At 47.4% G+C, this 25452-nt stretch overlaps 1 protein-coding gene across 21 annotated transcripts in view; it reads right to left on the bottom strand.

The window, feature by feature from the left end:
- Nucleotides 1-5027: 5027 nt before the first annotated feature.
- The window catches only part of LOC120898101 (glucose transporter type 1), a 177612-nt gene continuing 157187 nt past the window's right edge, over nucleotides 5028-25452 (bottom strand). For 8 of the 21 annotated variants that reach the window (XM_040303468.1, XM_040303469.1, XM_040303470.1 and 5 more), the window contains 6 exons: nucleotides 25050-25274; nucleotides 24688-24827; nucleotides 23134-23160; nucleotides 15165-15268; nucleotides 9268-9741; nucleotides 5107-5257 (listed from right to left, as the gene is read on the bottom strand). In XM_040303468.1, coding sequence (XP_040159402.1) covers nucleotides 5142-5257; nucleotides 9268-9741; nucleotides 15165-15268; nucleotides 23134-23160; nucleotides 24688-24827; nucleotides 25050-25274 — 1086 coding nt within the window. In that variant the 3' untranslated portion in view covers nucleotides 5107-5141. Of the gene's footprint in view, nucleotides 5258-8643; nucleotides 8810-9267; nucleotides 9742-15164; nucleotides 15285-18237; nucleotides 18656-23133; nucleotides 23161-24683; nucleotides 24828-25049; nucleotides 25275-25452 lie in introns of those variants that run through there. The other 13 variants (XM_040303484.1, XM_040303479.1, XR_005738620.1 and 10 more) reach the window with 12 other exon arrangements.

Genomic DNA, 25452 nt, shown 5'->3' with positions numbered 1-25452 from the left:
CGATGATAGTTATACAGTGGAATTAAGATACTACTACAACGCATGTGGATGTATGTGTGTGTCTTTTGACAATGTTTGCTACTACTTTGCTTCCCATTACACACACACGCGCGCGCTTACACCCTTAAGGTTAAGGCTTAAACCTCGTGGTAAGTTATAGTACTTGGTATGTTATAAAGATAAACTCTACGCAGTATAATTTATTTCTCTAAGTACTATATTTATATGTTGTTTTATCTATATTTATATTCATATATTTATGTATGTATCTATATATATGTATGTATATATAAGTGTTTTGGTTTTGTTTATTTTCATTAAACCGTAGTGTTACGTTGATGTTTTCTGTTTGTTGTCCAATTGCTAAGACGTAAGTACAGAAAAATCATTATCTACATGTTTTGACGCTTAAAATATGTTCTTTGTTGGTTTTTTTTGTTTTGCTTTGCTTATATTGGGTTGGGTTTTGGTTGTTCTTTGTTTGTTTTTTTTTTTGTTTTGTTCATTTGCCTTAACTCTAACGCCCGTTTGTTCTTGACGAACAGCGTAATGCTCTAGCGTTGGCGCAAGACCGAGCGTTCGCGCCCATTTATACAAGTGGCAAATAAAAAGCAATGATTAACAGCAGTTTGAGAAAGCAAGGATAAAATCAACGAATCAAAGTTGAAAAAACATAATTTTAACGTTGTTTCAACTCTTTCCATAAACATCAATTTCAAAAATGACAAATAGAACCTGATTTCCCTAAACAAATGTAACTTGTAACAATGAGATAAAGAGAGGGAGAGGATTGTAAAACCATCTCAAAAAACGACCCAACATAGACGATACATCGGTACAAACATCTAACAATTCCTCTTTCGCACGGAAAAAAGCTTTTAAAATAGAACGACAAACTAGAGCCTTCCCTCAACCGTCCCCGTTTCTTACACGATTTAATTATTTACTTTATATCTAAACCTTAACCGTAAGCTGACACCGTTTCGGCATTACTTCATCATGGTTTTTATGTATTGCTTTCCCCACTTTAACCCAGGTAAATGTGGGGCGTGAGTGTGAGGAGAGAGCAGGGCTCCGCGAGATTCTGACGCCTGTGGCAAGTAAAATGTACACACGCTGTTAATTCCTCACCGGCATAGCATATGGTTGAGTGTGTGTTTTGGATGGCTTTTTTTTATAAAAGCGGTTTAACAATGGTTAGCCTATTCGATTCGATTAAACGAACAAACGCGCTGTTCAAAAGCACACACGCCTTTCCAATTGCATACTTTGAGGCGCATTTATCCATATTTGAAACAATACGCCTCAATGCATGCAATTTGGGTGACAGTGCGTTACTGCGCCTTCAGCAGCGCGTTACAGGGACGTTACAGACGAATGAATTTTGAATTCAAACCGCTTCGTGTCGGTAAAACGTTTGCTTAACTCTACCTACAAGTGATGCCCGCTTGACCCTTCCCAAAGTTGTGCGTTGCGACAAAGCTATTCCCCTGCTGTGTGGCTGTGTGTCTTGAACATGGGGTTGAATGAATACCGATGAAAACCACGCGCGAATGTAACGAATTGTAGTGTTATTGGCTAGCCGCTTCGTTTTTCTTCCAAGCGCCACTTACCCACCTAATTAGCTGTTAGTAATGTAATAAACGCTGGATGTATACCGTACCCTAACCTAGTTTAACATGCGCTCGTTCCCATTCGCTCCGAATCACTCTCTCACTCACTCTCACTCTCTCTCTCTCTATTTGTCTCGCTCACACTAACATTTTCACATTGTTCTAATTGTTACGAGCTTTTAGTACGCTGTGCTGCCGTGGTGAGTAGTAGCCGTTTACTTACTTCTTCTACCGAATTCTTACTGTGCTAAAAACGTAACCCCACATTGGCCTCCCTGCTCCCTACTTGCGCCGCCGGAACCGATTGTTGCTCTGGTGCTCCTTCTGGCGGATGTAATCGGCACACTTGCGCGCCCGCGTGCGCACGACCCGCACCAGCCCATTGATGCGCAGCGTGGTGCCTACATTGCGGCGCCAGCCACCCCGGCGCAGCACGACACCGCCCGAACCGCCCGCATTGCACTCCGCGAACTCGCTGTCCGCCTCGTTCGTCGCGTTCGCGTAGTACTGCGCCTGGCAGCCGTAGTACTCGTAGCACTGCGGGCAGCTCGGCTGCGGTTGGGGCGAGGGCGTCTGCGGCTGTGCCTGGTGGAACTCACAGTTCTGCTGCTGCTCCTGCTCGCGCACCAGGTTCGAGAACGCCTGGAAGTAGAGCTGATTCTGGGCGGTCAGGTTGTAGTGGTAGGATTTGTTGTAGAAGTGGGTGGCGGCAGCGGCCGCCGCCGCACTGGCCGCCGTTTCCCCCGCGCAGGTAATGCTGAACGGAGGTACGGTCGGGTCACCGGGTTCGGCTGTCGGACTGGTCACAGTGGGGCGTGACTCACTGAACCCAAGCGAAACGGTGGACAGGGTGCGTCCTCCTACGGTCGAGCGATCGAGTGTGCTGCTCTGGTATTGGTTGTTGAAACCCGAGCCGGAAGGTTGTCTGCCCGAGCGCTGCAGACTCGAGGTGACCGAGCGTGAGATCGTGCTGGCCGGGGCCGTGTGTAGCCGCGACCGCTGTGAAGAGCCACGCGACATCGTTGCGGCCGTGTTGAGCAGCTTATCGTGCTCGGATGTTTGACCGTTCTGCTGCTGCTGCTGCTGCTGTGGTCCCTGTTGCTGGTTGATGTTGCGATACAGCGCCGACCCATAGTTGGCCGCAAAAATCGACGAAGTCGACGAGGAGGAGGGCGAAGAAGGTGGCATGTTCTGGCTCAGGTTCACCGAGTTGCGGTTCAGGTTCGTCTGCTTCTCGAACCGCTTCAGATCGGGCGAGATGATGCTGTACACGGTGGCCGTCGTGGCGGAGGCCGGGATGGACCCACCGCAGGCACTCGTCATGGAGGCGCTCGTGGTCGTCGTGCCGGCCAGCGTAGAGGTGAAGATGTTGCGCTGCTTCAGCTCCAGCTGCTTCGTGCCGAGCCCAGCGATCGTGGCCGCCGACGCAGGAAGCGTATTGTTCAGCCGCTCCTCGCTCTTGCACAAACTCCCACAGGAGGAGGACGTCCGCTTCGTGCCACCGCCGCCGCCGTCCGTGTCGCTGCTCTTGATCAAATAGTCACAGTTGTCCACCCGGCACACGTCGTAGCTACTGTGGTCTAAAAAATGATTCGTGCAGCAGTTCTCCACGATCTCGCTCTCGTGGTGGAAGATGATCGCGTTGCCTTCGTCCCCGTTCTCCGCCCGCCAGATCGAAACCGTCTTAAAGTCGGAGGCGGACGCCGAGGGTGACGACTTCTTGAGCAGCTCCTCGATCTTGCAGCTCGACGCGGACGCCTGCATGCTCGCCGGCTCGCCGACCGGCAGTGGTTCCGGCCGCCGGTGACGGATGCGGTTCGGGCTGTACTCGTTATCGCTCGCCGTTTCGCTGACATCGGCCCCGCCCGATTCGGTGCCGCTGCGACCACGCCCACTGCTGGCCACGTCCACCAGCGACGAGACGGAGCTGATGCGCGACTTGTTCGACTTGCTCTCGTCCAGGTTGGCCAGGAAGCTCCACTTGATCTTCGAGGGCGATTGGAAGATCTCGGGGATGTTGATGTCCAGATCGTCAAACTCGTAGTTCGCCGTCCCGATCTCCGACAGCTGGCCAATGTTTTCGATCGTAATTTTGGACGGCGTGAGTACGAGTTGACTGCCCGCACTCTTCGGAGCGCCCTGCACCTGCTGCAGTTGCCGTTGCGTGGTCGAGGTGGTCGTCGAGGTGGTGGTGGCGGTCGAACCGCCGGGCTGATCGCTCGATGTGGAGCCGACGGTCGAGAGGAGCGACTCGTTCAGGCTCGCAATGTCCTGCTGACTGTCGCTGTCGGCGATCAGCGGCTCGGGAGCTCCGCCGGCGGGCGTTCCGGGCGTTAGGGGGAGTGGCTGCAGCCGCTGCCGTTGCTCCTCCCGATCGAGCTGGTGCTGGATGGCCGTCTGTGCCTGGATCTGCCGTATGTTCTCGCCACTGATCGAGCAGTACGAGTTCTCGCTCTCGTCCGCCGTGTAGTAGCTGCACTGGAACCGGGCCGGGTTGATGTTGAAGTTGGAAATGGTCGCATTGGAGCCGCCACTTTCGGGCAGCGTGCGGCGGCTGAGTGCCGTGGGCGACAGTGGACCATGCTGCTGAGCGGTGGCACTCACGCCCACTGCCTGTCCTACGGGCTGCGAGTGGTGGGAGTGGTGCGAGCAGCAGCTTCCACCACTCAGTGGCGTCGTCACTCGGCGCGATCGGGGCGTGCTGCGTGCGCTACGGTGCGATGACGTCACGGAAGGACGCCTCGATAGGACGCCCCGCTGCAGGGAGGAGACTTGCTGGGGCGTGTACGATTGTTGCTGTTGGTGCTGTTGCTGCTGCTGCTGCTGCAGTGGGGGCTGATCGACCACGAAGTGCTGTTGGATTTCGTCATCGTCATCGGTCGTGGCGAGATTGCCCCGGCTGCAGTGGCAGTTCTCGGCGTACATCGTCGATGCGCTGTCACCGGCGTCGTGCCGCTCGTCCTCCGTACAGAGCGTCGCCGTCGTACCGGCCATCTCCTCCTCCTCCTCTTCCTCCTCCTGTTCCCGCTGTCGTGCTTGCAGCAGTATCTGCTCCTCCTCTTCCTCCTCCTCACCGCCTGTGTCCTCCCGTTGGTGTAGCTGAGGCTCGCGTTCGATCGTCCGGTGCTGCCGGTGGTGGGTGCACCGGGGCGACTGGGACTGCACCGAGTGGCGCCGATGGCTGCGGTGCCCCCGGTGCGCATGGTGCGCATGGTGATGGTGCAGATGGTGGTGGTGCTGGTGGTGCTGATGGCCACCAGCGCCGCCACCGTCGGATGCGGCACCGGCCCCGCAGCTGCTGCTGCCGGTCGTCTCGCTGCGCAGGCTGATGCGGCTGTGGCTCAGCGCCCGGTGGCGCCGGCCGGCCAGCGTGTGCAGGCTAACCGTGCTGCCGAGCGGGCAGCGATGGTCGCAGCCGAGGGCCGGCGAGCCCGGGTCGCTCAGCGGTGCGTCCCCGGGCGGTGCCGGCGGCAGCCGCGGCGGCGGCCGATCGAACGGGCTATTAGGAGTCCAGGCGGTGCTCGGCAGTCAAGGCCCTGTGTTCTGGCAGACAGGTACTTGCTGCTGATGACGGTGATGGGGCGCACAGGTGGCAGTTCGATTTTGAGTATTTCTTGCGCCGTCGGCACAACGCTCGGATGCGGCTGTTACGTGGAAAACAGAGCAGAGAGTCAATAACGGGGCGGGGGACAAAACAGTCGGGTAGGAGGAGTGTCCGTCCGACAGGTATCGCGAGCAGGAAGCGAGTTGGCCGGTCAGATGAATGGGGGGAAGAGATGGTTGAGATGAAGTAAGGAAACATGACAAAAGGGAGTTGATGAGGGAGGGAAGGGGAGTTGTTAACAATGAAAATGAATGACGATATCTTCTACATGTACAATGTCGGCACACTATCATTCACACTATCGATCTGTAACGCAGCAAACGGAGCAAAAAACAAGAAACAACATTCGCAAAAAGAGCAGCAAAAAGAGAAGACCAGAGAAGATATTCGTAAGAAGAAAAAAAAGGGACACATGCAATCAACAGCAATGCAGCATCATCCTAATGATGATCGAAAGAGAGAGAAAGAGATGAAAAGAGAGCTATATTGTTCTAGTAAAAAGGTAAACGATACCAGAGAGAGCTAAAGAAGAGTTGTTAATGGTATTGGGAGTAGTATTAGCTCCAAAGTATCAACTGCTACGATCATGCATATTCGAAAATAATGTTTAAAATGTTTAATAATGTCTTTTGATTAATGTGTGTTGATTGTTTTCAGTCGAAATTGATGGGCAGAAGAGGTTAATATCGTTCAAATGATGCAGATTGCATACCTTGAGGCGTGTATCGATAAATGCTACAAAAAGCGCCTAAAGTTATGCTATCCGCAATCCAAAATTTAGCTTGATACGTTATTTTAAAAGTTTTTTGGCTATTCTATTGTTTAGTGAGGTATAAAAAAATGTAATTATATTCTTGTTAGATATGTTTACTCACTAACTCTTGTTGTTGGTTTTCACATTTTCATCCTGTTTCTAACATCGGTTATACTTCTAATTGATTATTTTAAAAACTTTTCACCCTTCCTTCACAACAAATAATTCCTGAATGTTCAGCAAGCTCTTCCTAATCTTCCTCCATCTACTTCTAATCACTCTCGCTCCAGTTTTTTGTCTCTTACATCTCTGTGCTTGTGGTGGAAAAAGTTTACTACTCATTAAAATTTATGTTTCATGCTTCCACTTCCTTTGTTTGGTTTCTTTTTTTCCCCCCTGTGCTGGGATTGAATTTTTATCATATTTAGCGCTTGTGTTGCGAAAAGTCGGGACAAAAACGGTTTTTGTTTTTTTTTTTGTTTTCTTCTACGTGCCTCCGTGTCTCCGAATTTTCATCATTCATTTTTCGCTCGCGCACTCACACACACACACACACACACACACACGCTGGTGTGTGTCAGTGTGTCCGCGGGGAAGTGTATTATGCTGCAGCCAATTTATTATGCATGAAACATTACGACCGGGGCTCGTTCGTCGCTTCTATCTCATCGTTGGCTATCTTACGCCGCTTTCCCTACTCGCCGTCCTTGACCTTAGCTGTATATATATATATATATTGTTTCCCGTTGTTATCGGATTCGAAGGCAGCGGGCAGCGGAGGATTGGGGCGTAAAATTATGCCCACCACATCATCTCCCATATCTACTGCCAGCGCACTGCCAGCACTACTGGCCTGGGATAATGTAAATGTGTGTATGAATAAATTGCACATAAATTGAGCGCAAAATATATTTATGTATCGATAGCGCTTGAGGGGGTAGGGGGCGTCATTGGAGCACCGCCGAGGAGCATCGGGGAGCACAGTGTGTCGAACGAAATTGGCAACGATTAGCCTGTGACCGATCGATCAGGCTACGGTTCACACTCGCCACGGAGGAGACGAGTCAATAAAGCGTAAAAAATTAAACCACTAAGTGGATGTATGGCAGTAAGTGCTTCACACACTGGAAAGTAAGTTATTGTGTTGTTTCTGGAGGATTTTTTGTGATTTAAAAAAAGTAATTTACATTCAGCACCGGAGATTACGCGTTTAGTTAACTGCAGACTGTAAATTGGATCGTTATTTCAGTAAAATATGCAAAACCTGTTGCACAATCAATCGAGATAACGAAGTTCATTTGAAAGTAAATTACCGTGTTACAAAGTTTGCATAACTTTTAGGCGTTTTGTAAAAACAACCCCTAAATGTATACAGCTTCCTACATAAACAAGACCCCGCCTAAAGTTATGCAACTGTACTAACGACCTGAAGCTGCTAATTTGCTCCATTCTTCTCCGGCCCCAGGCATGGCCTAAAACCATACCACTAATAAACTTTCCAATCTAATCGAAAATCAAGACAAGAACGCGGATAGCATTAATTTGCATTCTTTATCCACCCTGCTCAGCCAATAAGTGTCGTTTCGACATTCTTCCCTCCTTCCTTCTCGCCCACAGACGTTCAAAACCATCGACAGGAGATTACGGTGACGGTTTTTATCGCTGCCCGATTTATCGGCAGCTGAATCGGTTTTTGATTATTTAATTCGAAACGATTAGATCGTATCTGCTGTACCTACTACAAGGCGTTGTCGTTCGGATTCGCGACGCCGTTTCGTTGCTGGTGTATCTTTCTTACCGTGTACCTGCCCCCTAATTGGAACTGCCTAATTACGTTAACCGAGAGAGAGCGAGATAGAGAAGAGGATTAAGGAAGGTCTTGCTTGGTCCCAACGGAGCTCTGCCGAGATACTCTGTCGTGGTTTATGTGATTGCTGGCTGCTTATTAGATTACACTCACACACTATCGTAAAACGCATGACAGCGAGCTCTGACAATCTGATTTGCAAATTCCTTGTTAAGGTGTGTTTATAGCTGTACTGTTGGTGTGTGTGGTTGGTGTGTTAATAGTGATGTGGAGTTCACTGAAAATCCTCTGAAAGAAGTAACAACACACAGGAGAGCCACACAATCTACACACTCACACACCTCCCGACCTCCAGAAGTCGTAATCTGGGGTTTTTTTCCGGAGGCATGAGCAATTTGATAGAGCGCGCACACAGTGCACGAACCGAGGAAACAGACACCTTAGACGGCTACGGCCTTGACGTATGGAGAGAAGTGCACCCGAGGAACGCTTCTTGGTTCTTTGGTGCCACGCCAACAGTCGGCTAACTTTAATACAGTAACAGAACCAAGGCAAGGATGGTATCGTGGCATTCGCGCGAGCATTTTCCAGGTAGCTTTAAGAGACCTTTTGAGGTCTAGCGGGAAAGGGCGGAGGAGAAGACAATCTACTTGGACACCAAATTCAAAATCTGCGTACCGTTGAATGGTGCAGCATCAAATCACATCACGACACACAAACACGACGAAGAGCAATATAACAGTCACAAAAGCGCAATTTTCTCTTGAAGTTCTTGATCGTCCTCACATTGGGACCTCAGTGTGAGTGTGTGTCTAAGTACGTAGAGGACGCGAAGAGCATTGGGTTTGGACTAAAGGCAGCGTACCTGCAGCTAATGGTCGAGCTCGGAGGTTTTGGTTTGTTTTGTGGCATGCATTAGAACAGTTAAATGGTATGGTTCCCCCAAAGACAAGCCTCCAGCTCCAAAGACTAGCTCGAGAAGAGTAGGCTTGAGTATGGTCAACAGAACAGACCAGTGTCATACTAGGGACCTGAAGGAAAAGCAAAGAAGAAGATAGAAAAGATCCAAGATAGTGTGTAGGAGCAAGATAGAAAGAAAGAAAGAGAGAGAAAGAGAGAGAGAGAAAGAAAGAGAAGAAAAGGCATTTAGTGGGAAGTTCAAGAGATCATTCTTCTTTGGAGCAGTTTCGGGGGGTCTTTTAGAACTCAAGAATTCAACTGCAGGTCTTGTACATCTCTCAATCTGTCATTCCTGTCAACGTAGGTACTGAGAGCTCTGAGCTGTCAAACTAATATGTCATGTCAAAGCCTCCTCTATCTGTTCGCTCTGTCTGTGTTTCAAACTTCCCCCCCAGAGTAGGGTTCGTCGCTTGTGCATCGAATGCCACAAAACCATCGCTTGAGTGTGTGTTTGTTTGTATTGGAGGAAAGAAAGTAACGCCCCGTAACGCAACAAAACTATCGGTAAAGTATACTCAGCTTCCTGTACCTGTACACACGATCCGTCCATGTGCGGAGTGCCGCCGGAAGCTGTCCCGTATCGGTATGCCTTCGTCGCCACCAGCACCACCACCACCACTGGCGGTCTGGTAGCCGTAGGCGGCGTTCCCGTGCGCTCCTCCACCTCCTCCTCCAGCCGTGGTTGCGGTTGACCGACCACTCTGTCTCGTGCGGCGCAGCGGCATCGGTGAGCAGTTGGTACTGATGGCGACCGTGTGGCCGCCGGTCGTGCCGGCTGTCGTCGTGCCGTAGTTCATCGGCATGGCGCCACCTCCACCATAGACCGTGGTGTATCCCAGCCCGACCGCCGCATACTTGGACGTGGGCCCAAGCAGGTTACTGTGGTCGCTGAGCGGGTACGGGCCCATCTCGCCGTCCATCGTCTTGGCGGACGGATCGAGCAGGTGCTGATCGCTGAGCGGGTACGGTCCCATCTCGCCATCGAGTGTCGCCGACCCGAACACTGGGGCAGCGGAGTACGGTGGTGTTTTTGTTGTTGTTGTTGTTGGAAACGCAGTTAATTGTGAGGATTGACACAAGGACAGATGGTATGGTGGAGGTGCGATCGGACGCAAGTGGTGTTGTCGCACGTGGTGTTTGGGTGAAAGAGAGCGAGAGAGAGAGAGAGACCAGCGCAACGTACTGCGCTGTGTGCGACGCGTGCAAGGGACGTTCTGCGGTCCTGAGGCACACACACACAGAAGTGGTTGGTGAAGTAGCTCCAGCTCGTGGACAGAGACGGTTGAGCTAACACTTTTGTGAACGTTTGAACTATTTCAGCATTTGCAACAAAACAACAGGATAGCAACTACGGCAGCAAGGTGCGCCCCGCCAGTGTCGTCGGCGTGCGGTTAGATCTGTTGTGGCTACAAGCAGCTCGCTATCGCGGTAAATGGTGACTCAGCGTCTCAGGGAAGGATCTACGGCGGAGGTCAAGGTCCAGCGGTCCGTTGTGTGTGTGTTGTGAGATAAAGGCCAAGTGTGAACGGTAAGTGAGATGAGCAAACGAGTGACTGAGGCGACAGTGGATGATCATCGGCTCTAACATTACGTAGAGGATAAAATTGCCACCAGATGGCGCCAGCGGGTTGGGTGAGTGATGTTTTTACATGAGTACTACTTAAGATACTTCTACAAGCCAAAGCAGCCGCTTGCTTTGGTTCAATTGTTTGGGGTTTTATGCATAAAGAAAATCGCTTATTTTACATTCTTCTTCGATAATGCTAGTCGTTAGTGTGTCTACATCTCTACACCTGTGCATTTTTCAGCAAAGCGAATGTGTGCTTATCTTCCCTTTTGGTGTTTCCCTTTTTTTGCTGAGTAGAGGGAGTCTTTTTTTTGGCTTTTTTGGTACTCTTTTTTTATGTTCCTCCTGCACTTTTGTGTACCATGCTCCATTACTGGTACTCTAAAACAAACTTCTGAAGCGCTTTGCTGGCAGCCAACCTTTCAACACCATTCGTCCCTGTCTGCTCTGTCGCTTGGGTTGGTTGAGTGACGATTTCAAACGACACAGAACAAGCTACCTTAATGACCCGTGAACAGTGCACACCGACAAGACTCGGTGGGGAGACTGGGGAGACTCTAGCTGACGTATGCATATGGTGCTGCGGTACGGGGTGTTTTGAGTACAGATTTTTTGGTCGTTTTCCACGAAAAAGATGAATGATTATTACTATGCACACACACAAACACATCAGCTAGAAGTTGGGTTTCACCAGTCTGCCGCTAGAGGGCGGGGAAGGCTACGCTTAAGCATTCAGCTACGTTAATGATCCTTACTCGGTGTCAGTGTGTGTATTTATAATATTTAAAGCGTGAGTTTAAAGTGTGTTTTGACGGCGAAGCGTTTGGGAGGGAAGGTTGCAGTAATTTCGGTAGTTTAAAATTGCTTTACTTGTAGGTTTATTGTGGCGTGACTATTTGCTTCCCTTGTAAGTGCATTTATTGTCTTTTATTGATCTATTTTTATACGAAACAAAGTTAAATATCAGTTTTGTTCTGAATGATTACATTCACTAGCGACAGAAAACGCCTGAATGTATGCTTTTGGCTTAGCAAAGTACGCTTTTTTTATTTAAATAAGAGATAAAACCAGTTTGACGGCGTCATTTTTATTCTTTTTGTGCCAGTTTAAGGAAAATAATTGATTGAAAAGGCTTTACGATTACATTGCTTGTATCTTGAAGTTAAAGCTAGATAAAAATAATTGAAAAGTGTGTTGTTGAGCGATAAAAACGATAAAATGCTACGCTGAATAAGCTTGAACAACCGAAAAAGCATGCTAGAATGTACAACAAATCTACGAACAATGTTTCTAAACAACAACAATCAACAGCAAAATCGTGACAGATAAGGCTCCATCAAACGTTAAGACAAAACAACAACAACATGACAACAAAAAACAAAAAAGGCAACACACATATCAAACGCCAACTCGCGCGCCACAACCAATCGAGAGAGGAAATGTCACCTTGGCACGACGGCTGTGTTGGAACGATTGGAAGCATTCGGTGATGCAGGGAAGAGACACAGCTGGGGGAAAAAGGATACGCTCGACAAGGCGCTTGGCTCAAATAATATGTCATCCTTCAACGCTGCATATTATTCCACGCCGGTCGCCGGGCCGCCTATCTTTGAGGTGTGAGATTTGCCCGCAATGTGGCAAACCACCCTTACCGCTCCTCTCGCCATCAAAATTCCATCCCAACCCGTCCAGGTCGCCGTTCGTGGCAGTGCAAAAAGCCGTTCCCCATCGCATTCGCACTATGAAGACATCGGCACACGGCCGCGTGATTTAATGCGAGCGACACAGGCCCGTCCGAGCATCGTCACACCATCTCGTCGGCATCTCTTTGCTTTCTATCCTTTTGCTGCCCCGCTCCCATACATCTTTTCTCCCCCTTTTACCCTTCATTTGGCCGCAGCTTCGCTTTCGATGATAAATGATGAAAATGTTGCGACTGCAAATGACAACCCGTTGAAGCTGTCAGACTCGATTTTCGGTGTGAGCGAGTGAGTGTTGCGGTGTCTGCTTTTTCAACTGGGCTGCGATCAGAGCACTGTTTGCATCGAGGTGGAATCGCACCACCACCAGCAGTAGCAGCAGTGTTTGCGTTTTTTGCTCATTCGCAACGCGCCCTGCAATGCGTCTGCCAAGGACGCTCACGTACTGTATGTGGGGCGCGCGCGTTTGTTTTGGAACGGTGGGATGGAACGGAACGCGAGGGAAGCACCAAGGGAAGAGGAACGGTAAAGTGTTGATTTAAATCTTCCACTTACGAACATGAAAGTCATGTTTTCCAAAGCCACGGTCGACGCAAACACGGGTTTCGGGTGCGGAAAAAGATAAGTGTTCAGGTGTTTAAGTTGAGCCCCACCCGGGACGCTGTAAGGAGAAAAGGAGAGAGAGAGAGGAAGAGGACTGGGAGAAAAGGACAAAAGCGCGAAGGTGGCAGTGGAAGGTGGAGAGGAGCTAGGTTTAAGTACACGATTTAACACGTTGTATTTACAGACACTTGGGAGAAGGAGCTATAGCGGAGCGGAGGAAAAAATATATATTCGAGGACGATTTTTCCCTTCATCTCTTGCACACATTAAGGAGAAGAGCGAGGGTAATGAGGGGTAGGGTGGGAGGAAAAATTGGAGGGAAAAAGCATACCCTGCACACACACACAGATTTCACACATGTTTACAGACACGCGGGGCGGAAGAAAAATACGCAACACACAATCTCATGCTTTGTGCATTGTTGAATGCTTCTTAAAAGTTTCTAAAAACCATTTCCCTCTTCGTCTTCTTCCCCCCCTGGAGCCCCCGCGCGCGCGTGTGTGTGTGTGTGTGTTTGTTCAAACCACAACGCAAATACGCGTCGTGGGAATATAAGGAAAAGTTTGCGTTTTTCTCGGCATTTTTCGTTGTTGTGTCGCTCTGTATAGCACGCGTGACATGGAGTGTATTTTTTCATTTATTTCTGTGCTTATTCTGCCGCTCCTGCATGTGTCGTACATTTAAAAATTGTTTACCCGTTTCCCCGTATGGAAATGAAGGGATCTGTGGCAGCCAGCCGGTTTGGGTAAGCTTTTAAGAGCATGCTAAAATATGTATTGGGCGAGGCTTTTTAGGCGCACGAAAATCAGTCACGTGGTGATGCATTATTTAAACACCAAAAACATCAAAAACCCACCCCCGCTTTGCAGGACACAAAGTTGCGCACGAAAAAAAGAGTAGTTTTGATGTTGCGGATTGCATAACGTGTAGGCGTATGTTTTGTGTTTGTTTACGATTGGAAGTGAAAGCGCCTGAAAGTATGCAATGTGCGATACAGTTGGTTCAATGCAAGGAATGCCGAATGGATCAGACATGCTTAGAAAGCGCTATTACAGCGCCTGAAACAGCAAACAAATGAAGTGGGGCAGATTAAAGCGTAAGCAACGAACCTTCCGTTCGTTTTCTGCGAGAAGTGTACAAATTGATGAAACATGATATGCTCATTGGAGGTTTTTTTTTATTACGGTTCTTCACAGCAGGAATGCGAAGCTGGAGAGGTTTGTCGATTGCGATGCTTTTGTTTAAAGAGATATTCCATAATTAAAGGACGCGCAGGAATGTTGCGCCGTTTTAATTAAGCGATTTTAACCTCTTATTCGGTTGTGCACACCGAAGGACCGAAGCCCGGGGAATGTTGTCCGAAATCGAATGGAATGCTAAAATGAATCGATAGCATTCCAAAATTACCCACTCAGAATGTTGAAAACACAACCCATCCCCATTGCTGCAGCATTGACACGGCGTCACACAGTTGAGTGCTGCAAATTAAACAGCAGACACGAGCGAGCGGGCGCTTTTTGTTAAGGAATTTAATGCAAGCAAGATTGGTCGCTTACACTGTTTTTTTTTTTTTTATTTTACAATTCTCTCCCGCCCGGTCGAGTGGGGCGAGATTAAGTTGAGTTGTTTTTCGCGGAAACGAAGCTTTAATGGAGCCGCAAGGCCGCACACACACCGGTGTAGGGCGCATGGGAAGTGAAAATTGAGAAGAAAATTTATGGCTTTCGCAATCGCGCCGAACAAACCGCACGAGCGCTCGAGATGGTCGAGAAGCGGAACATGAAACATATGGCGGGCTGGTGGGATGTGGGAGCAGGGAAGCAGGTGGCCTGATCACAATCCGGCACGTTGAACGTTGAGTGATGGTAACGGTGGCCGACGTGTGCGCGCAAGTGAGCCGTGTAATGATGTGTTCTCGAGACAGATATGCGAAACGTTGGACGGCTTCACGCAACACAACACACCAAACACAACAAAATAGCGTACACACACACACTTAGGGAGGTGAAAGGGGAGGGAAACTTTTGATATCAAAACAGGCAGTGGCAGACGTGCACTAGAAGGAAAATGTTTTTTTTTGAAGGAAAATTGGTACAGAAAAAGCGTAAAGTAAAGCACAAGAAACAAAAACTCACACACAAACATCCACAAACGACAGAGCAAATGGTTGATGGCAGCAGGCAAGCCGGGAAGCGTGGTGTGTATGTGTGCGCACGCTCAACAAGATTGATAGATAGGTTTTGTAGCGAGTTAACGTTTGATGAGTGGAGCAATGGGGGCTAATGTGAAGCTTTGCGCGCGTGTGTTTGTGTGGACGTGAAAGAGCACACGTACTAGAGAAGGCACCACTAGCCTTCGTTCTCCGCTTTTTTGTTTTCATTTTACGCCTAAATTCACGCACACAAACACACACGCGCGCGCGCAAGCACAAACAGAAATATATTTATGGCAAGTGAAGTGAAGGAAAACAGAGAAACAGATAGCACACAGGCACACGCACACGCAGAGAAAAAGAAAGAAAGAAAACACAAAAAAAGAAAGAAAGAGATGGCTTACGTGAGTCGTGCTGGGTCTTTTCCTCGGAGATCATCAGCGCGGCGTGCTCGATGCCCGAGTTCATACTTTGCGGCTCCAGATTATTTACGCAGTTTAGCATACTCCTGAAATTCGCACACTCTACGATTATGTAATAAGTGAATATTATCAGATTACCGATAGCGTGATGGAAACGAGTGTGAATTTACAACAGTTTGTTCTTTCTCTCTTTTAGTTTCTTTTGTTTTTGTTTCTCTTGCTGTCAGATTATGTGTCTTTTTGCATTCTTTCGTTCCCTATTATCGATTTGGTTTGATTTACACTTCATGTGAAGGTTTTTCATTTGCATTGCCAGCAGCCAAGTAGTTTTTGAGCACAAAATAGGCTGTGACTTTTATGAAAATCTTTTCAAAAAAACCGTTTGTTTGGATTGGAAAAGCAAACGTTTGCTAAAAACAAAAACCCCGGCGTGTGAGACTAGACACTTTTGATGGCTATTGTGCAGTGTTCTTTTTTTTTCTCCCAGCGAGTAAAGGAATGCTTCCAACAAGGGCAAAGCTTTTTATGAGGTGTAGGAGCAGTGTATGATTGTGAATGGAAATGGCATTCTCTAATGTGGCAATGGTTGCTGTGTGGTGGGGGAGGCTGAAGCCGTATAGCAGAAAGCCTGACTGGCTTGGCTTGGAGGAGCGAGCGAGTGTTAATGGTAATTGCATTGGTGCCAACTGTCTACAGTAAGATCCGGAATGAAGCGGGCAATTTGGTGTACGAGAATAATTAATTTGATATTATTAGGAATTTACACGATTTTTGTTGTTGTAAATTATGTTAAATTTTGAGGAATATTTTGCGTCTCTTTTTATCGATGAAAGGTAGATGGATTGTGTTTTAATCGTGATGCGCCTAAAAGTATGCAAAAAGCTAACGCAATGAACATAACTTTTTAGCACAGAGTTGTTGCGAGTTGAAATAATCTACAAGACAAATTACATACATTTAGGCGCATGGCAAAACTCGACGGAAGCTTTCCATGGTTTCAACGATTCCGATTACTAGAGAGCCTTATTTCAGAGAGTCACCTACTGTACACAGTAAAACAAGCGCCACCCCACCACCCGGTCGAAAAGGGGCTGCTGATGGGCGTAGCGAGCAAATTACCGAGAGGCACTGTAATGCTGTGATTGTGTGTGTGTGATACCGCGCAAGGGCCGGGCAATAATTTAAGGTGATGACGTGAAACCGTACTAACGCAAATCCCCCACCAGGACGAGGGGAAGGCTAGAGCATTTGATGCGCCATGTGATTTGCTGGCGGCTTTTTCTCCCATTTCCTGCGAAGCTGCTCCCATTCCGTGCCATTCGCCGGTGGATCATGATGAAAAATGGATCATTTGCGTGTGTGTGTTTTTTTGTTCGAGAAAAAGCTCGAGACATTGCGCGTGTGGCAAAAAAGGTGGGAACCAGCCTATGTGTGTGTGTGAGTGCTTCTTTTATCGATCCCTTTCTACCACTGCCCCTTTGGGAGCAGTGGATCGTTAAAGGGTGACGGCATAAAAGCCGGTCTGAATGGTGTTTCGGTAATGGGATGTCATTACTATTGAACAGGTACAGCCACAGCAGCCGCAGGAGATAGCGCAAGTATGGGGGCCGATTTTTCCGCCGCTCGCTCACCAGAAAGAAAAGTTCCCAGGCGCTGGATTTCCACCATTCAGCGGTATCAGTGCGTTGTCATATTTTAAAGGAGAGCCGTTTGGAGGATGCTTCTGCCATACTCTACGCCGCCGCCCACCGGCGCGCAATCGAACGAACCACCACTCGCGCTATATTGGAAAAGTTTTCCGTGTTCTCGCGATGGGCTGCCCCGGAGAAAGAAAAACACAACAACTTTATCTAGCCGTATTCCACGCAAAGCGACCGTCCTTTCGTCGTCGTTCGCGCCCGACCTCCGATCTGCTTGCTCTCCCACCCCAGCATGAGGCAGTGGATGGCAGCAGACTATTATTTATGAAATTATCTTGCAGCGAGCAGACGGTCCGGAATGTATGATAATGTTGGCACCCTGTGCACGACCCGCTGGCGCCTCTCTCTCCCTCGGAACGGCTTCTCTGGCTTAATGCGCGTCCAGGTGGTGCTCAGGAATTTCCATTCCCGCCCCTTTGTAATCGATGGCAGGGAAACGTCCACCCAGGTAGAGCGGCAGCCGCTAAATTACACGGAAATTGAACTTTAGCTATCGGTTTAGACGTCGTTATTATCTTCTTCTTCTTCTTCTCACTCTTGGGTGTACCGTTCCGGTGTAAAGCAGAACGATTCGGTGCCGTGGCACGGTGAAAGTTGGTGCGCTCAAGTTTGCCGTTTTGGGCGCCGTTTGCATTCGCCAGCATCGACGGAACTTTTGGAAAGAATTTCCATTTCCTACACACACACACACACACATTGGAGGAAAAAGTGCACGAAAGTGCGCCGGAAGAATGTTTGTCGCGTTGTTTGGATTCTTATTTCGTGCTCTCGCTCGGTGGCGCTCCGGCCACTGGAAGCGTCCATTGTTTATTTAGCACCGTGCGGCGAGAAGGAGATCCGAAGGATTGGTGTGGCAAGGTACTAGGACTAGGTTGAAAACGAAAGGAAAACACAAAACTGAAAAGAAATAAACACGAAATAAACGCACCACACCGTCGGTCAACTAATAACGAAAGTTTTGCCCTGCGCATAACTTACACACGTGCGCTGCTCGCGGCGGACATTAAGCGTGAAGCGTAACGGTGTGTCCGGTTTTTTGGAGATCGATTCGGCATCGTTTGGCGGTTGTTTAATTTTTTTTATTAGACTACTTTCGGTAACTAATGACTGGCTTTGCCAGATAGTTGCGTGCTGATAAGCATTTGATTTATTATGTTTGTTTTTCAAGTTCAGCAGCATAATGCGTTGCCAGTTGGCTTGATAGATTGAATGCGTTTAACTTTGCTTTTTTATTAAAGATTTTACCGTAAAATGTTTAAATTGAAATACTTTTTTATATTATTTCATTAATTTTCTTTCATGTTATTAAGCCACCTTTTTTCATGATCAAATTATCTGCTAGATTGACGCTAAAGTAACGCTGATTGCATACTTTTAGGCAAGTCTTTCTGAAGTACGCCTAAAGTTATGCAATTTTACACTTTTCTGTCGCTTTTTCGCAAGTAAGCGCATCAGCACGATGTTTTAAAATGTAATGCCTTTATTTTCGTATCTTTTAAGTAAACGCAGGGCTACACAAATAAAGCGATAACACAATGAAACGAAAGTTAAAACTAAAAATACTCACAGAGGGGAGGACAAAAAATTGAATCTTAACCAAAACAATACCAAACTTAACCGAAAACTGCGAGCTCGGAAGGGGCGGCTTGAGCTTTCTATTTGTGCGGACCATCAGCTGGATCTCGTTTGCCGGACACAGGGGACACAGCCGACTGCTGCAGCTGAACCGAATCGGAGCTGATTGAGTTGTGCTCGGTTTGGGGATCGCTTTCGCTGCAAAATAATAAAACCGAACCGTCGTAAAAGGAGCCTTGCTTGATTGTGAGTGTGTGTTTTAAAGCGACCGAGAAGGGGGAGATTAGTTGTGAAGCCAAGGGGTGGATGATCGAGTGGTTAATCGGGCCTTCCCAAGCAGACGAGCGGACGGGATGGAGTGGGTTGCGTGGATTAGAAGAAAAGGGAGCTTTTAAACGGAGTCGAAAGCGAATATTCAGGGTGCTCGATGCGAGCCGATACGGAATTAATTTCATCCATCCGGAAACGGATAAAACTGGCCAGCAGCCGCCCACTCGTCAATGATTCGCCCACCTTCAATGCTGACAGCGATTTTCCGCTCAAAATGACAAAAATTGCTGTTGAACAAAGTACAAGTATCGCTTTCAAAAGCGGTCACCCAAGCCAGCTCGGGGTTTGGGGAGAGCTCTTGTGGGTTGGGAGATTTTGGGGGACCAGTGAAGAGTCTACAAATTTAATTATCACAAAGGAAAGGCACACGCCTCTTGAAGGAGTAGAATGGCAAAACGAGCCAAACGAGTCCCTTTTTTAAAATAGGGCCGGGGGGCGAACAAAATGGAAGCTCTTTTTGAAGCTATCCACGGCGAGAAAAAAGTGACACCGAGAGGGAGCTTTTCTTCTTCCTTCTTTCATCTTCATCCCAGCAGTGCGTTTGGATTGAACATACAAACACACACACACAAAGAGACACAGCGGCGAGTTAAGAAGATTGGATTATTCATTAGAGCGAAAGCCCTGACATCGTCATTACCGGGCCCGCCAGAGGGCCAAATCTTGCAGCAGTGGTGGAGGAGGGCAAGAAATATTATTTATCTATCTACCACCTTGAGCCGCTCCCCCACCCCCTCTAATCGCACTCGGGCGCCAAACTCGAGCAGGAGCGAAAAGAAAGGCGACAACTCGGGCCCGGGCCCGAAAACGACGAAGTTTGGCATCGTTGGACCCCCCTAGACGAAGCCGGTCGGTCGGTCGGTCAGTTGGGCCCCGTCACCGGGTTTTGCCTTTATCAAAAGCCGTAAGGCTTTTCGCTCCATTAAAGGATGATTAATTGATTTAGGAGTAATTAGAAACGCCGGATTTCCGTCGACAAAGCCAAAAAGGCGGACCAGTAAAAGAGCGGGACGGGTGGTGAAAAGCGAATGGACACCCAGGGGGCGGAACAAGTGACCCGTTCTCCCCCTCCCAATCCACGGAAGCTGATTGCTCTACGACCGGAGGGCCTTTTCTTTGAAGAATCTGGTATCGGGTTCCTGCACGGTGGCGCAATCGGGGTCGAGCGCTATCGTTTTGATCTGAAATTGTTGCCGACTAAAGAGATGGGCCAAATGTTGCTCAAAAAGTCAAAATCAAGCTTCCTGGTGGGCTTTTCCGGCAGTCCCTGACTGGAGGGAAACCCCGCCCCGTGCGGGGAGGAAGTAGCTGGAAATGCTAAGCAGATTGGACGGTTTTCAGCAATCAATGAGCATCGGGCGCGCAATTTTCGCAGTGTCGCTGTGATCTCACTGTTTGTAAAATGCGTCCATCTTGGTTCCATTGATTGATTTTTGCCTTCGGTGCGTTCGGTGGGTCGCTGCTGTTGTGAAATCGGTTTGAATAATTCATAATGTTTGCGTAGCGCGCGAGCGGCCATTCCAATTAATGGGCACCGTTTGCTTCTTTCTGTGCCTATTTCAACAAATGTTTCCATTTCCATTTCTCGACTACGTACGTAAGAGATTGTTGTGACGGTTGCCGGAATCGACATAATTCCATTTTTGAGGCAGGCAAGCTGTTATTATTTGCGAAATTCGCGTACGTTCGCTAAGTAGCGTAAGCGGTGGTCGGGGGCATGATTTGTTTTGGCACCATTTACTGAGAGAGCTGGGTTTGGTGGCAAGTGAATTCGTCAATAATGGAATGAACGTGGTGCAAAATGCGGCAGTATGGGTGGTAGCAGCTCTTACTGGTGATTGAAAGCTAAGGCAGCAAATTTGGGAGCGTAACAGTGTTTATAGTAAAGCTTGCAAGGCATTTGAAAATGAAAATAGATTTCTTTAAGCTCTGTTTTTTTTTTTACATTTTGCTTGATGAAAAGGAATAAAAATTGAGTTAGTGGACTATTAGAACAAGTTTGCATTGCTAATTGCATACATTTAGGGGCTCAAATTACAGATGGCTTTTTAGAACGAAATTTTACAGCAGCAATGTGTTTGATATCTTAAATTGTAATGTAAAACTACTTTCTATTACAAATTGATTATATTTACATTCCACTTCTATGTGCAATCATTCTTTCAAGCTTCATGCGTGTTTGTTTTGAAAGCTTTATATGTAAAAAAACAAACGAAAACACACTAATGGAGCGTTCATTTCCCCCGGCGTTTAGAACAAATGCGTTTGAATCCATCCAAACGGTTTTTGGTTAATAATCATCTGCTTCCCTTACTAGCTGTAAACTGTTACAAATTCATACACGCGCCCTTTGCCTGGCGGATGGGATGGAAGTGTGTTGTGATGTGGTGGTATGGAGTTTCGTGTTTGTTTTTTAGCTGTTTGACTGTTGCCGATCCTCCGGACGAACGTATCGCCGCGAATCGAGAACAATCATCAAAGAGAGGAAGGGCAGCAATTATAATAATCTGATAATATTGCGCTATCGGAGCATCCTCCGCCCCCCGTTTTACACACACACCCCAATAGTACACACACGCACACAAGCCCATACACGCACATGAGATAGTAAGATCGCACTCTTTTCCTGATGTCGCGTCCGGTTTAATTCGTTTTAACCGTATTTTAACCGCTGGTTTTACATTTTTCGTGATTTGTGGTGCCCGTTGTTACTGGTGGTGGTGGTTGTGAATGGTGCTTGGTGGTGGTGATGGTGCGTAACAACACGTTTATCTTTCCCTCGCTCTGTTTGCTGGAGAGAGGTTGTTTGCTTCGATTGTGCGTCACTCGGCGGTGTTTCGTGAAGATACGAACATTACACGTGTGTGTGTGTGTGTGCTGTTTGTTCGTGCTGTCCCGGAAGCAGCAGTCCGGTTTGACCACATCCTCACTCTCCAAAAAAAGGGATGTTGGCAGAGCCGGTGCAGTAAGAGCATCACATTGCTCGGTGCTTGTAACACTCGCGTTTGCACAAAAATAAACACACCGCAAACGAACGAACGACAGAAGTGAAAGCGAACGAACGAATGGAAAGCTTCTGTTCCTTTCTTTTCCCCCCAAAAATACACACCCACAGAGCCGGATTTTGTTCCGAATTTAATTACCATCGTGCAAAAAAAAGGAAATGACGCTTCACGTTTGATTGCCAAAGTGATTGGAACGTTGCGCATGAAGGTGTAATTATTGTAACGATCGATTCTCGCTCGAACCCCGATGCGCGCGGTTTCGTTAATTAGCACGCGAAAGTTGCAAAGAAAGGGTGGGTGGGTGAAAACAAAACAAATGGATGTAAACTGTGGAAAAGAACAGCGAAAAAGGCTCCGGTCAGTATTTGATGCAATTTTTTCCGGAATTGCATCAGGAGAGCGCGTAAGATGGACGATAACAGAAGAGTGAAAACTATGAAATGTAAAAGTTCATCTCGCGGGGTTTTCTGTCTGTTGCTGTTTAATTAAATGTTGACTTCGTTTGAGTAGTTTTGTGGGCTGGAAAGGAAGCTGGATGAGGTTCGTCGCTTTTCGCCCTTTTTGTTGTTTTTGTTTTTACTACTTTTTTTCGTCCCGCCCCTCTACCCGGAAGTAGTACTCACGGCGTTGCGGAACGGGATCCCGGGCAAAGTTTGTACCAATTCATGCAGTAATAAGGGATAGGAACCGAAAAAGAAGCAACCCCAAAGTGAGGTAGTCATTTGTTTCACTTCTTACTTGCTTGCTTGCTTGTGTCTACTTGGCTTTTTGAGAAGCAATAACAAGTTACACAGAAAACAACGCTCAAAAAGGAAGAAAAGAAACTGAAGCAAAACAAAGAAATCCTTTAAAGCAACCCAGATGAAAAGCAGAGCAGAGAGGTTCGGTGCATCGTACGCGGATGGGTTTCTTGTCCCGAACCTGTGTCTTTAGAAAGAAAAAAAGGCATTATCGTTCAAATGATAAGTATACGCAACAGCAAAAAGGTGACGAATGCGCAAAACTAAGGTGTCTTGGTGTTGTTTTGTGAGCAAAAAGGTGAACAAAAGGGCGATTGAAAACGGTCAAAACGGAACTGACATTTTACGGTATGTTTTGGTTGTTTTTTTTTTGTTTGTTACTCTCGCGCATGAACGATCAAGAAAAAAGAGAGGGGAAGAGTTTCGTGTGGTGTGGGCGAGTGGTTTGCGTATGATTAGGAGCGAGGACGGTGGGTGGTAATGGTGGGCCGGCCATATCTATTGGGGGTGGGACGGCGATGTCGTGCAACAGCGATCGCGGGCGAGCGAGCGAGCGAATACTTGTTATTTGCACTGCACTGCGCGCACAAACTGCACTTACCCGTAGAGTCTACTATCGCGAAGGTGTCTATAAATTAGGGAGGGGAAAAGTAAAGTTGTTGATATTCTGCTTCTGTTGTGGATGGATGGTTAGAGATTGGTGTAAGGTGGTGGTGGTGGTTGGTTGGTTGGTTGTTGTGCAGACAGACATGGGGAAACAGTTTTATATTAATAAGGGTTGGTATTTTGTTCCAATTGTTTGTAAGAATACAGAGAAAGAGCACGATATGTGTGAAGATTGGGGAAGAGAATGAGAGTTTAATATTAAATTTCTCACAATTAAATCACTACAAAGGAAAAACAAAAAGGTCAAAACTAAACTAACAACGGAACAAAAAGTATGAAGAAAAACTGCAATTATGAAGAAAGTCTCGATAACATGGTTCTCTTTTCCTTCTCGCGTGCGTTTATTCTTGCGTTTCTTTAAACGAACGAAGATTAAATGCAGAACTTGTCGCGCCGATACTTTCACGCTCAGTCCGGACCGGTCTAATTATAGAGTGAAGCCCGGAGTGCATAACAAATCAACCATAATCAACCATAATGGCGCTCTTCACGCCGAGCACTTACGGGAACGGAGGAACCCATTGAAAGACGGTTTCCATTGCGCACCGATTCTAGGAAGTGAATTTCATCGATAAGAGAATCATTCTTACAAAGCGCGAAAGAAAAAGGAGGAACAAAGAGCGAGGTAGAAAGAGGAACTTCTTTACTGGGAGGGAAATATCCGTTCAAGCACCAACGAACTGGGAGTGCCTCGTTTTGAGCAGTGCTGTTGGAGCTTTGCACCGTCCCGGAAGCATTTTCCTCCAGTTTTAGCTATATTATTGGCTATTCTTTGGGGGCTTTTGGGTTGCGAAAGTTTTGTGCTGCGCGCCGAGCACACACACATATCCCGGGGCGGGTGGTAAAGCTTGGTAAATTTTCTCCCCACACAAGAGAAAGAAGTATTGCTCGAAGTTTGCAGCTTGAATGATCACAATTTGGAATGCCATTTTTAGGGGAAAAATGAGGGAAGTATGATGATGTTGGTAGAATGTAGCATATTTGGTGGTGTTGGTTCGGGGATATTAGTTTCATTGAAATGGGGTCCGATATAGACACAGCGGAGGTCCAATTTTGCTGTTGCATCGCTAAAACAATGCATCAAACGCTCGTTTTGAAACACGCTCGAGCAAACCCATCCCCTCTTTTACCCGAGAAAAGGTTCAACAGCACAAACAGGGGTTCGTGCTAGCAAAGAACCGACCCATCTCGAAACTGGGTTCGGTAGCTTTCCATCGCTGGATCGCTCTCGGTGTTTGCGTTACCGATGTTGGGCTGTTGTAACGACGCTCTTCTGTGTTGTAACTGTTGTTAGTGACGTTAGTGTTTGCATCTTCAGTGTGGAATGGTGTTCAAGTTGGTGGTGTGCGGTGTGTTTGAGAAAGCGGCAGTAGATAGTAGGAGTGAGCGAAAAACGGCAGTTTTTCTACTTCTTCTTTGTTGTTTTTTTTTGTTGAAGAGGGAAGGCAGGTGTTTTTTTTTGGGGGCATGCAAAATTAAATGGTCTTACCTTCCGTTTCCGTGCCTAAACAGAGCTAAAATTTCTTCGAACGTTTTGTTTTTGGTCTCAGGAACCTTTTTATATGTAAATATCCAAAATATTGCTAAAAATACACTAAACGGTAGGAATGTATAATTTTCCAAGGCAGTCTGAAAATAAAGGGAGTAACAACAAGTAATTAACACCGTGGATCGTCTCATTTTGTACAAATAATTCCGTTGCTACACTGAATTCAAATAAGATTGCATACATTTAGGCGTAAGAGGCAGTGTTTGTACTAAAACGCCTACAGCTATGCAATTGTTACAACTTCTTTCTTCTTTTTGGGGCATTCGAACGATCTTTCATCGCTTTATTTGCTCAACACTTACCTTTAAACTTGGGAAACCAATTCCAACAACGAAGTTCGCCATCCAGTTCACGAGCACCGCGATCGCCATCGCGCTCGGTCGCGGCCCTTGGGAGAACAGCTCGGCAGTAATCATCCACGGTATCGAGCCCGGTCCGACGGCGAAAAACACGACGAAGGCCAGCGTTGACACTACCGACAGGTAGGACATCCAGTCGATCATTTCCTGCACATAACCAAAAAACTCCTAAACTATGCGTGTAACAACTTTGGGTTCCCGTATTTAAAAGGCTTTTCGGTGTGTAGCGTGTGTGTGTGTGTGTGTGTGTGTATGAGTGTGTATGTGTTTGTGTGTGTGTTTTGTCATGTGACGGTGTTGTCACGTGTCCTGATCGTTTCGGGTAGTTCACAGGTCGGGTAGGTTA

The sequence above is a fragment of the Anopheles arabiensis genome, chromosome 2 (genome assembly GCF_016920715.1).
Source record: "Anopheles arabiensis isolate DONGOLA chromosome 2, AaraD3, whole genome shotgun sequence".
Lineage (NCBI taxonomy): Eukaryota > Metazoa > Arthropoda > Insecta > Diptera > Culicidae > Anopheles > Anopheles arabiensis.
The sequence above is the reverse complement of the archived record's forward strand: the minus strand, read 5'-3'. Positions and strand labels throughout refer to the sequence as shown.